Source organism: Tinamus guttatus, unplaced genomic scaffold (assembly GCF_059628265.1).
Source record: "Tinamus guttatus ecotype Peru unplaced genomic scaffold, ASM5962826v1 Tinamus_guttatus_pri_ptg000027l, whole genome shotgun sequence".
NCBI lineage: Eukaryota > Metazoa > Chordata > Aves > Tinamiformes > Tinamidae > Tinamus > Tinamus guttatus.
Genome location: NW_028288561.1, coordinates 219,198 through 233,645, shown reverse-complemented (window position 1 = coordinate 233,645; position 14,448 = coordinate 219,198). Strand labels below are relative to the sequence as shown.

Below are 14,448 nucleotides of genomic sequence, written 5' to 3'. Positions count from 1 at the left end.
AAAACAGACAAAAAACCCTATACATAACTGCAAGAATAGCTGAATGTGTGTACATCGCATATAAACTGCAGTACCTGTAAGTCCTCCCGAGCAGCCAGGTAAAAAGGGCTGATTCGTGCTCTTAAGCATTGCAATGCCCAGCCTCATGTGAAAGGTAACTGCCCATGACAAAACTAGGAGGAAAGAGCCTCATTTTCCCTCAGTCACTTGAAGAAAGGGATGGCCACTTCAGCAGGGGACTTGGACAAGACTCAGGAGTGCCACCTGGCAGGGCTGGCCCTCTAAAGCACCTGAGTGAATCCAATCTTCAAAGTGGCCAGACAGAATTATTCAGAACAAGCAGCAAACACTTGTTTCCTCATTTCTAAGCCCTCACAAACTTAAAGTTCTCTGTCTCAGCAAGTATTGGGGTGAGGGGAGGAGAAAAAAAAAAAAAAAAAAAACTATATTTTCTTAAAACAAAACCACAGGATTGTTTTGTGGCTTCTAGACAGACCAAAGCATCTGAAAACTACTTGTAGTAATAGAATGGAAAGTGTTAAGGCAGCAGTTGCAACCATCCAGAGGCTCCCCACTTCATGGTGTTCTGGGATTTACCAGCCCAAATATGTTGTAACCACTCTAAAAGGACGCCAAGTTCGGGACCACACAATTATTTATTTAGAAGCTCTGCCTAATTGCATGGCTGTTTACAAACTGAGGGGACACTGTTTATGGGCAAGTCCTGCCCATGCAGGGAGAGGCTCACGGGTCGACTTGACGGCTGCCTAAACGCGCAGTCGAGCTGCAGGGAAAACACACATTTTGTGCATATTAAGGCACCGCTCGGATCTGCTCTCATTTCTTCATCTTGGCAGCGAAACCCCCTGTTCGTGCCAGGCCTGGGGCGCCGCCGGCTGCTCGGCCGGGCCCGACCTCTAGCGGCGCCGGCAGCGCCCGCTCCCCGGCCCGGCGGCCCCGTCACCTTCCCCCGGTTTTTAGGTGCTCCCCGGATTCCAGCGCGCTTTCCAGAACAGCATCGAGCACTTCATGGGCTCTGCGGTGAAAAAGCACAGAAACAGCAAAAAGCCCAGCCCAATGGAAAGGTATTTGCATCCCCCACAATACCTATGATGTTACATGTAACAGGGCTTCTACATGCAGATATTTGGGAATAGCAAAGGACATTTCTTTGAAGAAAAAGTGTGACACTTCGGCAGCCCAGCTGCATGCAATTACAAAAAACACAGGTGGCAAATTCTAAATACAGGTGGCAAAGATGGAGCTCTCAGAACTCAGAAATGAAGGGAGACACGGGATCCAACCTGCAAAAGGTGAATGACACTTTATGACTTCTGGCAGTTAACAGCTGAATTAGCAAGGCTGCTTCACCCAGGTAAATACATTTTCAATCAGACATCAGGTACTGCCACAGGGACGACAGAAGCCCGAGGAACACACAGAATTTGGCTAGGAAGAACTCGACAGCCTGCGTCTTTGCTCTGGATATGCATATGGCTGTAAAAAAGACACCATGTCAATGCCCATGAACTACGGCAAGCTGCTTGCTTCTGAAAAACCTTAAGGCAGCAAGATTCCCCCAATATTTTGGACCTGGACAAGGCATCCAAGATGATGGTTTAGAAAAAGGTTGAAGGGGAAGAAGGGGGAAAAAAACCCCACAATGCTCAAGATTTCCCTATTTCACAGCTGGCAACTCTTGACTACTAGTATTTAAATGACAATATTTGGTATTTCTGAACAGGGTGAAATACACTGAAGAAACAGAGTGTAAGAGTAGGACCCACCACAGCTGGCAAATACTGCCTTTGACCCTCTTAAAATACACCAGAGTCCATTACCTCATTTTTTGCCCTTTACTTAACTTCAGAAGCAATTCCACTGCAGAAAGCAAGGTGCTACTGCTGCTGCAGACAAATCTCTAAGGTTTGCTGGACATCCAATAAAAGGTTAGGCTTGTTTTACATTTTCCTCTTACAGGAGACAAGGGGAAAAAAAAAGATGAAAAAACACCATAGAGATCAAGATAATTCAAATAATCTTGTTCTGATCATCCATGTTAAAATAGCCAGATGTTCTTAGGTAAGAAATGAAGTGTTTGCTTGTTGGGCTGCCTGATGAGAGAGTAACTTGGAAGATAAGGGAAGGAAGGTGCCTGTTTAGCCAAACACAAATGAAGCCTCTTTTCAGGCACAAAGAAATAATGATGCCTCCTCTCCAGAAAAGCAGATTCAGTCTCCTGAGTTAATTTAGTGCAGTAATATTAAGGAGATTGGAAAAGGACATCACTATACCCCTTTAGGGAATAAAAACAGAGGCAAAGCATCTATATGCTTCCAAAAATGGAAGCATAACTGTTACAATCTGAGGTCACAGAAATTTGAAAGGAGCTGAATTATACCAGTTTCTCACATAAAGAGCTCTAATTACCAAGAAACCCAGAGACTCCTCTCAACAACTCAAACAGGCCTATTTTGAAAAGAGAGTAAGATTTACAAAATATTAGTCCTCTTAAGCATAAATGCTCTGACCAAACTCACTATATTTATTCCATTATCTTAAGAGCTTAAACTGTAATGCTTAAGCTAAAGTGTGTCCTGCTTAGAATAACAAGCATTAGTTGAGATGCCAAGGAAGTGTTTTTATTGCAAGCACAGTGAGCAGGGAGTGGGTTCCATCTCACATGGACATGACAGAAGGCAGATTTAAACCACAGTCCCTTCCGTGTTTGGTGCTCGTTGTCAGGTGTACATCATCTCTGCCATGTGAGACATTTTCTTTGGAATATACAAGTAATATTCCATGTAGCCCGAAAGATCTTCAATAGTCACATCATCCACAAAGGCCCTGGCTTGCTCAGAGCAAGAGCGTGGAGAACTTGAAGGAGTTCTTGATAGTAAAGGCTGAGAATGGTCCTCAGCAACTGTTCTTCTATCAGATGCCAACGGGAGGCTGTTCTGCAAGCCAGAGAATTTGTACACTTCCATATTTTGCCACCGTTTGCACTCGCAGGCCTTCGCTGCGCACGAACACGGCTTGTTTGTGTTTAGTTTCGACACAGACTGAAAGTCAGAAAGCTCTGCAGCCTTTAGGCTCGCTTGGGACACCAGAGAAACGGCAGCTGGAGACTCTTCTGATTTGTTCTCCGACACCAGCTCTGTAACAGGAGCTCCCAAAGACTCGACAGCAGCTCCCTTCCGATCGAGGTCAGGAGCTACCCGGCCCCGTTCGTGCACACAAGTCGCCTTCGGGGCTGGCATCCCAAAGCCAGTGCTGTCATGGGGGGCATCGCTCTGGCCTTGGCGCAGCAGCTGGTTGCACGTGGAAGGCGGTTTCGTGCTGCAGTGGATAAATTTTGGAGGATGAAGAATTGGAGACTTGGAACGCCTGCGACGCTGCGTTCTCACAGCTCCTCTCGAAGGCTTTTTCACAGATCTGCCATGGAGAGATACAAAGGTTTGGATTACAGAGACAGCAGAAGACCTATGTGAAATAACACTGGGCAACAGCTCGGGTGCATTTATATTGCAAGCTCAAAGTATTTGCATAGGATCCCTATCTTGGGGTTTGATGCGGAGCAAGTCAAGCATCTGTATAAAGTAGAAAAGTATCATCTGAGAAACAAAGCCTGAAGCTTGTGCTTTTAAAGATGGAAAAGTAAAGCATATGGGACGATATTAAAACATCCTTTAAAAGAACAGCATGGCACCAATGAACCAATGCAAAAGGCAGTTTTGTTTCAGTTGAGTGTCTACACAGAACTTTGCAGTCAGATCACCAAGAAACCAATTCTGCATTTTAATCTATTTCACAAGGCAGCCTCTGCAACACCAAATAATTATGGAAAGTCACATTCATGATTGTCCAATTGAAAAAAAACATAGCTCAAATCTGTATTGCAGGAATAAGGATTGTGCTTCTATCCCTAAATCTGAAAAGCATTTCACTTCAGAAAATGGTGTATAAGAACAGTCATATGTGAGCAGAAGATTTTCTTTTTAAAAAGAAAATTTGAGTCCCTCATTTAGAGGCCTAGCTACTCGGATACTTGACTATTTAAAACTCAATTCCAATGCAATTGTAAGTGATTTGATAATCCCAAGCTTCTCTTACCCATGCCAGGTTTCCTTAGAAGCACACACGTTCTTAGGTTTGGTTTCCTCTGCAGCTGTTCTAACCAACCCTCTTGGGCTTGTCCTTTCAGCCACAGAAAGAGAAGCAACAGACCTGCAAAATTGGGGTGGGGAAGAATGAGGGATTCACAACACTACATTGTTTTGGGAAGACGGTTCACAAACTTTGTTATACTCATAGCACTGATCAGATTATCCCAAGGGGTTTATAACACTGTCTTAAAAAAACTGCCCACCAAAGATCACATTGAAAGCTGGCATCACAAACTCTTTTGCCAAATAAAATCCCATTCAGCAAACAGATTTAAAATCCAAACTTCACACATCTATAATGAAGCACAAGAGCTAACACTGATTTGCCTGAGGGAGGAACAGAGGAGGGAGGGGGGGGGGAAAAAAAAAATCACTGAAGAAACACTCCTCTTTTTCCAGAGACAAATAAGCTATTCTTTCCTAAAAATAAATGTTCTTTGGATATAAATAGACTTTGTTTATCAGAAGAACACTTTCGCCTCTGTCTAGGGAGAAAGCTAAAGCTAAAACTCCTCAAACTACTGCAAGTTCAACCACTTCAGCCAGAAATATTAACAGATTTACTAATTTCTCTGGTGACACAAAACCATCCCAAATTCCCATTTTCAGTAAGTTGTGATAACCTCAGGACACTTTTTTCCCGAGTTGAGACATCACACATGGAACAAATTATTTTCCAAATCCGTCGTTCAACTGGTTAATAACATGATTATTTTCTGAAAAAAATGAAATCAAGCCTATGCACACTGTCCTAGACCAAAGTCAATTAACATTTAATAGAGACCAAACTTATTGAAGGATCTGCTATTTTCTATTTAAAGGCTATGAACACAAAGCAGTAAAACTGAAGGCCTGCAATAAAATCTCTACCAGAATTAAAATATGCCTGACAAGCTGAGGGGAAGGGAAAGGGAGGGAGACTGAAGATACTGATGAAAGAGGCACCACTTCAGTCCTAAGATAATCCATATTTACACAACTCATTTATTTTCAGTCACCAGCATAACTGCATCACTGCCATTTGCTTACTGGAATGCAGTACTCTGTGTGATACACTGTCTACCAGCAGGAAGAACATAAATGATTTTTTTTTTTTTTTAAAGACAAAAAAGGGTTGTCACTAAGAGAAGACACTTGCTGCTTGTGTTCTGCTGCGGAGGACAGCAAAGTGCAGTGCCACACGTGTCACATTCTAGGAACAAGACAAAAAACGTTCTTTTCCCATTTGGCATTTTTAGTTATGAACAGGAAACATGCTAATGACATCAGTGAAAATAGTTTGTATGAGAAACAAGCATTGCATCTAACACCCTTCATACTACTACGGAAAAAGAAAAATCACTTCTCTGCAGGCAGAAGGGACCCGATATCTGTGACAGGCCTTTAGAGCCACCATAATACACTGGCTACAAGAGCACTGCTATGGACATGTCTGACAACAGATCCATGCCAAAACTCATTTCATAATGATAGCCAGCAGTTAGCAGCACATAAATTTGCACAAAGCCTGCTCCGAGCTAGATGCCAAGTCACAATTCCCTTAAACACACAACTTACAGCTAGTGAATTTATTTCACATTTGCTTAACTAGAATGAAGCCTTTTAACATCTCAGCTTTTGAAATCATCTCATTGCATCAGATTTAACTGTGTTGCTTTCCAATCCATTTGGAAGATGTTAACATTGTACCTGTCCAGAGTCTTACTTACCCAGCTGTGTCAACTCTTAGTTTTTTGAAAGCTGTCTGCAGGCTTTCCTCTTCTCCATCCTTAGCTTCTGTTTTCATTATTGGGATGGTCGAAAGCTGACAGAGTTACCATATACTGCTGAAAACGGAAAACAGACATATGAAAATAAGAACCAATGCCTTGTTAAAAACATTAGTTGCCCAGCAGCATCATAATACACTAAAAATAAACTTGAAATAGCACACTGAGTGCATAAAGCTGAGATCATTGGAGAAGAACATTTCTGAAAGTTGTTCAGAACAAGCTTTAAAATACCCAAGAATGGACCAGTCTCCTGCATAACTACATAAATTAATACATAATTTATTGCAAAATCTGCTGTCAGTAATGCCTTGCTTATCCAAATAAAGTCTAAACAGATTCTTCTATTTCTCTTAAAAGTGTTATCAAAATTAACTTGAGGAAAAGATCTGGAAGGCAAAGAAACACAAAACCACCAGGAACAGTCAGCTTCCTATAGGCTGCTCTTTCCCACCTTGGGACCTGGTATTATTAAAATAAAATTAAAATAATTAATATAAATAAAAATAACACTTTTAAAATCAGATTTGTCTTAAAATAAGACAGACAAGGTGTTAAGGTTTTTTATTTAAGGGTTTTTTCTTTCTTTTTGATCTTATATCTAGATTCCAGCCATTTGCTTCAAGTTTTCCTCCTCTTACGTTACATGAGTTTCACCCATCGCGCTACCTCAGTGGGTCATGTTAAAAAATAGTGCAACTAATGAGCAAAATGATCAACTGTAGCGACTGCCAACACTGGGGTGCAGGGGGGGGAGGTCTCTTTAGAGCACATTAACTTTTTTAAGTTGTTCAAATTTGGACAACATGATCTTTATGTTAATTATTCAAACCACAATAAAACAATGTGAGATAAAGTGTGGCCATTTTTGCTAATATACACTGAGCAGTTGGAAGAATAACTTTAAAGCAGGACTCAAGTTGACTAGTCCACCAGTTGTGCTTGCTGGCTTTAAACTAAGCACAAAAGGCATTTTCTTACTACTAAATTTATTTACTACTAAATTTAATTACTACTTATTGACAAGACTACAGCTCTCATCTATGAGGTCTCTATTAATGCACATGACAGTCTTGACACAAAGGTATTTGATCACTCAAGTTTCTGCAAAACTGCTCTTTAATTGGCTACAAATCAAATATATCCTCCTAAAGCTCTAAAATCTCAAGTCTTTATGAAGATAACTATCCAAAACCAGTAATTGGCAGCAGCTGCTGGAATGAAGACATAGTCACACAGAGCACTAACACTACTTAATTGTACGGCAGCAATACTTATTTTAATAACACTTTTATCAAGTTCTAACTCTTGTAATCTGGATGAGAAGAAAGTCTAGGTGAACAGATAGAGCAACCCGAACATCAACAGGTCAATTACTTATGTGGACGCAGAGCGGGAGCTTTGGCCACCTCAACCTCATCCAGGGCAGAGGTGGCGGCTCCTCGAGCTGTTGCTCGGGCTGCTGCTCTACCCCGATCTCATTCAGAAATGGTTCTTTATTACAAGCAGCTATTATGACACACGGGATGAGGTATCCTCACAGCTTGGAGGGCACACTGCGACCAGTGAGTCACACAGTGAGCCAGCACGGACACTGACAACGTGGCACCCATCTAGGCAGGTTATTTTAGATACCCCCGTGGTCAGATATCATCGCTCTGGCGAAATAGAGTGTCCCTTCTTTGCTATGGTTTTTGCTTGACCCAAATAAAAGCTCTTTGGAATTACAAACTGAGCCTAGAATCATTTTTTAAAACCCCAGAACCACTTACTAGACACAAAAGCAAGTATTTAACAAGAAAATAGTACCAGAAATAGCTTAAATCACTGTGCATCGCTCAAAACACACTGAGTTTTAGACAAACTGTTTTATCATGCTACTCTTTATCACTGAAGCAACAGACCCTGGGAAGGATACAGAGTTTACCCAAAGAAAACCCTATCCACTCTGGTACCTATACAGGAGCATATGCATTTCACAGACACCAGTCAGTGATAGCAGAGAAAAGTCAACTACTGCGCAAAGCAACCGGAGGCTAGCACTGCTTTAGGAATCGCACAGAAGCTCTCCTGTTATCTCTGTATTTCAGAGGCACGCAGCTAGCTACCTACCACACACCTGTGATTTCACTTTCACGCGCTTCCCCGCAGCGTTGGCCCACAAACCTACCCTGCACGCTCGCAAACTTAAGAGACAAACGTACACGCGTAACGTATAGACACGCACTGTACGTTAAGAACAGGAGAGGGGCAGGGGGACGCGGCAGGAGTAACGCTCCCCTCGCAAGGGCTGCGGCCCCAGGGAGCCCCGGGGGTCCCCAGCCCCCGGCCACGGCGGCTCCTCCCGCTCCGCCGCCCGCCCCGAGCCGCAGCCGCCGCCGGTGCCAAGCGCGGCGGCTCCCGGCGGGTGACTCAGCACCCGCCCCGGCCCGGCGGGGGTCCCCGCGCTCCGCGCACCCGCCCGGACCGCGGCGGTTCCCGCGCACACACCGCGCCGCTCCGCGCACCCACCGCTCCCGGCCGCTCCGCTCCGCTCCGCCCGGCCCCACCGGGCCCGCTGCCGCCTCCGCCGCGCCGAGAGGCGCGAGTCACCCGGATGGGAATCTCCCGCCCCGCCGGAAGCGACGGCGGCCGCGCGGGGACGCGCCGAGAAGGAGGCGGGACCCGCCCTGCCCGTCGCACCGGGGGAAGGAGACCGGGAGGGGCGGGGCACGCGCACGCGCCTTTGAGAGCGGCGCCTCCGGCGTTGACGTCACTTCCTGTTGTTCTGCTCGCCCCCGTCTCTCGCCCGGAGCGCGCCCGGGAGCGCCGGTGAGTGACGCACCGGGGCGGGGGGGGGGGAGTGTCGCACCGGGGCGGGGGGGGGGGGGGGGGGGGAGTGACGCACCGGGGCGGGGGGGGTCCTCGCGCCGCGCCGCGCCCCCCCCCCCCCCCCGCCAAGCGGGAAGAGCCGTTAAACGGGTGGGGCGGGGGGGGCGCGGGGCTGCGCGCTGATTGGCTGAGCGCGGGGGCGGCGGGAGGGCGCGGGACGGCGCGCAGCGGCAGGACGTGTGTTCTGTACATCGCATATATGTGTATGTGTGTGTATATATGTGCGTGTGCGTCCTTCACCCGGGGAAAGGGGACGGGTCGAGGTGTTTGGCAAAGCCAGGCGAGCATCGTGGGGTTCACGGGTCGTGGAACGTCCCGATAGCTCCAGCGCGGGAGACGCGGCTGGAGCGCGAGCGGCCGCCGCGCGCCCGGGCCCGAGCGCGTCTCTGCACGGGGCCGACGTTCCTGCGTTCCAGCCCGCTCTGCATGGCCCGCCCGGACACTCGCTCATAGCCCATCAATGGACTTGGAGGCGAAAGATGAGGAGGAAGAGAGTCTGCAAACGGCTTTCAAAAAGCTGAGAGTGGATGCAGCAGGGTAAGCGAGCAGAACTATCGAGCAGTGGGGTGTTTGTTGTTAAATAAGCGTGGCGTTTGGGGTTGTGTGTATTTTCACCAATACAGCTGGTGAAGGGTCTTGCTGTCCCAGAGAGAACAAGCAGGTGAAGTGAACTGCAGTCACTGCAGTCTAATAGGCAAAGCAATATTTTATTTACTGACTGAGGTACAATATCAACTCTGCGTGATACAGAAGTTGTTTCTCCATTTTAAACAAGTGCTGGTGCCTTCAGCTGCTCTGTAGCTCGGGAAAACCTGCTGCGACAGGGTCTGATGTGCAACACGGACCATCTGTTCCTCCACAGTGCTCTAGAGAGTCCCCTCTGGTTGGAAATGATCAAGCTAGATGTGAGCGCTGATAATATCATGGAGTAAAATGTTTGCAGAGGTTGTCGCACTAAAAAATACTCCGGAGCATGCTGGGTATACCGATAATGCTGGGTATACCGATAATCTGTAGTATAAGCCTACTCATTTAAAGTACAAGCTAATAAAATCATGCAGTCTAACAGCACTGAGATGGTTCACCTGGTTGCATGTGAGGGGAAGTTTTTTTAGGAATTCCCATACACAGGGAAAACCCTTTGTATCCATGGTAACTATATTTTACCATATGAACTCATTTCTATACACATGAGTTTTGAACTCAAGCTCCTCCACTTGTTAAAATGTGATTTTTGTTGTGCTACTATTTGAGGAGGCCTCCTGACAATTAGGAAAAACAAAAAGCTGTTCTATAGATCAGAGAACAAGAAAAACTGCTTATCAACCATACCCCTTCCCATGTATTACCAATGACAGATTCTATGGAATTAGGTTCACTCCCGTGATATTTAAGTTTACAAAGATCTGTGCTTTGCAGGCACGTGTTTTGAACAACGAAACCCTCATGAGTAATCTCTTAAGGTCAACTCCGGGCAGCGTACCTGGACTCATCTGCTTGAATCTCAGTCTCGTATCTTTGATTTCTCATGCTCTAATTCACACATGTGGCCAGCATAAATACAGGTTTCTGTGCTGGTAGTTTGTTAAATATCTTGGTAATTTCTTGCACTTGTTCGCAGAGCTAGGTACAGAGCACTGTGGCGAGGCATTTATGTTTGTTGTCTGACCCTGGAAGCCCCGAAATAAAACATTTTTCATTCCTGTTCATTTTAAAAATGCAGTAAGAAATAAATCAATAATCTTTCCTTTTCCACTGTTGTACTTCACCCACTTCTGCCCCGACTCTTCAGCCCCATGTTACATGTTCCTGACTTTGCATTTGAAATAAAGCAGGAGACCAGATTTTAACAATTACTGTCTGACAGGAACAATTGGAACATGAGTTTACATTCCTTTAATGCAACCTCCTGGTACAAATAGAGCATGACATCAGCTGCTGGACCGTTTGGCTTTGTTTCATGCCACCTGTCTTCAGACTCTTAGCAGAGGTCAATAAAAAGAGAGGTTAGATAAATCTCTGTAGGATCCTGTTACTAACCACGGAATGGAAATCAAGGCAGGAGACATAAATATTGTAGGTAAGCATCTAAAACTTTAAGGCTCAGTCTAGACCTTGGAAACCTCAGGCTGAAGCAGCACCATAATGTGGCATTTTCCTTTCTCCCCAGATCTGTTGCAGCTCTCTCTGTGGGTGACGGGACGATTCAGAGAACACCGATAAGAGCAGTTATGGAGGGAGCCAAACAGCAGTCTGCCTGCTCTAAAGAAGCTTGGCATGGGTAAAACACATCTAACTGCACTGTGCATGTATTCCTGTTTTGCATGAGACATTCACATTTTCTAATGAAAGTTGTTGTTAGTGAAATGACTCTATCACAAAGCTTTAGCATAACCATTTGATTCTGTGATTTTTAAAGGCTTTCAGCAAAGATTTTGACAGTATTGCCTCTTCACTTAGTGTGCCTCAAGCTTTCTTTTCTAGTGAGTGCCCCAGAGATCCTTCTCTTCAGTTTTTGTACCATTACATCTGTTTTTCTACTTCCTTTTCAATTTCTGTTTTGAAGCACCTGGATATTCCTTGCAGTTCTGCGAGCAGCTCTAACCCATATCCAGGTTCTGCACTGCAGTTCAGTCTGTGATGACAGTGGCAAAACAAGAGCACCTACAACAAAATATCATTTCCTTAATCCAAAAGACTCTGGGGGAAATAAATATCTTTAAAATAGAGGTGTTGGAACTCATCTTCCTTGTTGGGGAGCCCACATTTCTTCTGACTCCTCTGCTGTTCCTGTCAGAGATTTTAGGTGGCCCATCATCCAATTTTGTAGGCAGCAAAATCTTCTGAAACATTTTTAGCCTTATTTCAGAAGCCGTTGAGTTGTGGCTTAGATCTTTGAATTACCTCCTTGTTCACCTGCTACAACCCAACAGGTGTGTGAGAAAGCCCTCCAGAGGATCGGCAAGAACCCCACGTCGCAGGCGTTCCAAGTCGCCTGTCCTGCATCCTCCCAAGTTTACGTACTGCAGCGCGAAAGCCGACAGCCAGCTGAAACACAAAACCCAGTCAGACGCAGCGAAGGGTAACGTCACTTCGGAACACTGTACGAAGGACAGCCGTGGTTCTCCGTTAGGGGCCACTGAGGACAGAAGAACCAGAACTGAATCTTCGGAAGCTCCCACAGCTAAAGAGCCACTCGAGAATTCAAGGGAGAATCGCGCTGCTCTCTCTCCATCCTTTGAAACCAGCCTGGATTCTAGCCAAGCTTCAGATTTCCAGTCCTTATCCATGCTTAGCAACGGCAAGCAGTGCCCTTGTACGGACAAGAAGTGCCAGTGCCAGCAGTGGCGAGCCATGGAGGTGTACTCTTTCTCTGGCTTACGGAGCGTCCTGTCGGAATGCGAGAAAGCAGTCCTAGGAATCCATCCACAGTCTCTTCCAAACAGATCCCCCTGTGGAATGGCCTCATCAAGTTCTCCTAGGTCTTGTTCTGAGCAAGCTCGAGCCTTTGTGGATGATGTGACTATTGAAGATCTTTCAGGATACATGGAATACTACTTATATATTCCCAAGAAAATGTCTCACATGGCAGAGATGATGTATACTTGACTGAAAGCAATAGAGAATCATGAATCAGAGCCTGTGATAATGGTTGGGTTAAATGCCTTGTCAGTGCCATGGCTGTTTTCACTGCTGTGTGTTTGATCAAAATGTTTCTTTGCATCATACAGCTTAGTTTTCTAATAAAATGAAAAATGGAATATAGTTTTTGAGCATAGTTCTAAAAAGAATGCACTAAAGTTTCTGAATACCTTAACAAAAGCACTGTAGATCAAATAAACTCCCTTTGTTTTTTGGTTCATGCTGTGGATACTCAAGCTGTGTACATTGTTTTCACTGTGTCTGGGAAGAGCCTTTTAAGCTTTCTTCTGAAATTTTGCAGGGTTTGGAAGATTCATTCTTGATGTATCTTATTCATCCTGCTCCAGGGAGAAAAATGGAAAAGCATTCAGTATTTTAGATAGCATGTATACCCTTTCCTTGAACCCGGTCTGGCTTTTTCTCTTCTCTCTCTCTTTTTTCTTTTTTTTTTTTTTTTCTTTCTGATTGGATCAAATTGTGAAGACTTTTCCCTCACAAAGACGATATTGGAGCATGTTTGGACCCTTCCATAGTCTTATCAACTCACTCTTGCACAGTTACATTTATCTACAGATAGCAAAGCTCATAAAAGCAAAAATGTATGTTCTTATTCATGCTTTACAGATGGAGTAATTTAAGGGAGAGTGAAATGGGCTAAAAGAGTTAAGAATAAAGCTTCCTTGGGGCCACGCAGTCTCCAAAACATGAAATCCAGGTGCGTTCAATACCCAGAACAGACTGGAAAGGGGATAAACAAGAAGTGTATATCATACATGCTTTGTAGCATAGGATAATAAAATTACATCTGGTTGAAAATATTCCAATAAAACACAGGGGTGCTGAGATGTGAATTTATAAATGTTTCTCTAAACCTTGCATCTTTAAAGCTTGAATAGTTTGACTTACCGATTTTACCCCCTAAGAAGCATTTTTAAATTAACGCATGTATTCAATATCAGCTATAAATGCACACTGAACAATTATGAGCAGAATAGTGCAATTTTTAGTTTTAACATAAAGACTCAGTAAGCCAAGAAGTCACAAACAGTTCTATAAAAATAGAGAGCAGCAGATGTCAACAGCTGACCTTGCTTTCTGCGCTAGGGAAGTTTCAGATATTCCAGATAATCCTCGTTTAATCTTTACTTATTTTCTGTAGATTTTATTCTAATAATCCCTCAAAGTTACACTACAAATACAGGAAGTATAGATTCAAAGTTTAGCGTGAGACTACTACAAAAACTGTTACTTTGCTCTTGAGTGTTACCACTGCATGCACTGAGCATGTGGTATGGCTTGTTACCTTTGAGCACATTTAATTAATTTCTAAAATTTATCTCACCTTACACATCTTCTCCAGCTATCATCATACTATAAATGAGTGATGCTGGAGTATTTAAATCACATGTTTAGAAACGGAAGACTGTTTAATATCAACCACTATTCCTGAGCTTGAGGGTCTTTTTGGTCTTGTGATCTTTGATTTTTGGGTTATGATACCAGCTGTGCCATTATTTTACCTGTAATTTGTTTATTATATTTTTTCCTTTTACCTGTAGATTACCTTGTTCAAATACTCAGAATTGTGTAGGTGAACTTATTTTTCCCTCAGTGGTCAGTGTTTCACTGTCCCATTCCTTTCTCCTGCCTCCTCTACTGCTGTCCTACATGCTCACAAACAGACAAGAGTTTCTCTCATTTGATTGTGCTTTCCTCACTTTGTCCCCTCCTCTCAGTAAATCTGGTGCAATATGTACTTTGCTTTTAAACCTGAATATTTAGTACTAGTTCTCTCTGCTGCTGCTGTTTTTCAGAGAACATTTCTGCTTCAACAGAGGGTGGCTGCTTATGTTTCTGTTCATGCTTTTTTTCTGTGCCCCCTTTCGAAGTGTTTGAGGTACTGTTGCTAAATGCTGCATTTCTCCCTTTTAAACTCTTTAAAATCACCCCTGCATCTCAGTGAGTGTTGACCTAGAACGTGCGCTTTTCAAGAGGGGACG

General features: G+C 44.3%; 2 protein-coding genes across 2 annotated transcripts; one reads left to right on the top strand and one right to left on the bottom strand.

The window, feature by feature from the left end:
• Positions 1-2,524: 2,524 nt before the first annotated feature.
• Positions 2,525-6,017, bottom strand: LOC104575621 (oxidative stress-responsive serine-rich protein 1). Its single transcript, XM_010222959.2, has 3 exons — positions 5,876-6,017; positions 4,114-4,227; positions 2,525-3,435 (listed from the first exon to the last, which is right to left on the bottom strand). Exons 1-3 carry the CDS (start codon positions 5,950-5,952, stop codon positions 2,742-2,744), a joined length of 885 nt encoding a protein of 294 aa, XP_010221261.2. The 5' UTR covers positions 5,953-6,017; the 3' UTR covers positions 2,525-2,741.
• A 3,197-nt stretch (positions 6,018-9,214) lies between these two features.
• Positions 9,215-12,677, top strand: LOC104575622 (oxidative stress-responsive serine-rich protein 1). Its single transcript, XM_010222960.2, has 3 exons — positions 9,215-9,343; positions 10,977-11,087; positions 11,740-12,677. The coding sequence occupies exons 1-3, from the start codon at positions 9,267-9,269 to the stop codon at positions 12,413-12,415; spliced, it is 864 nt and encodes a 287-aa protein (XP_010221262.2). The 5' UTR covers positions 9,215-9,266; the 3' UTR covers positions 12,416-12,677.
• The last annotated feature ends 1,771 nt before the right edge of the window (positions 12,678-14,448 follow it).

Coding starts and splice junctions, on each gene's coding strand:
- LOC104575621 (XM_010222959.2), bottom strand. CDS start 5,952: ATGAAAACAGAAGCTAAGGATGGAGAAGAGGAAAGCCTGCAGACAGCT. Junction 4,228..5,875: donor CTAAGAGTTGACACAGCTGG/GTAAGTAAGACT, acceptor CCAATTTTGCAG/GTCTGTTGCTTCTCTTTCTG. Junction 3,436..4,113: donor TCTAAGGAAACCTGGCATGG/GTAAGAGAAGCT, acceptor TCTCCATGGCAG/ATCTGTGAAAAAGCCTTCGA.
- LOC104575622 (XM_010222960.2), top strand. CDS start 9,267: ATGGACTTGGAGGCGAAAGATGAGGAGGAAGAGAGTCTGCAAACGGCT. Junction 9,344..10,976: donor CTGAGAGTGGATGCAGCAGG/GTAAGCGAGCAG, acceptor CTTTCTCCCCAG/ATCTGTTGCAGCTCTCTCTG. Junction 11,088..11,739: donor TCTAAAGAAGCTTGGCATGG/GTAAAACACATC, acceptor ACAACCCAACAG/GTGTGTGAGAAAGCCCTCCA.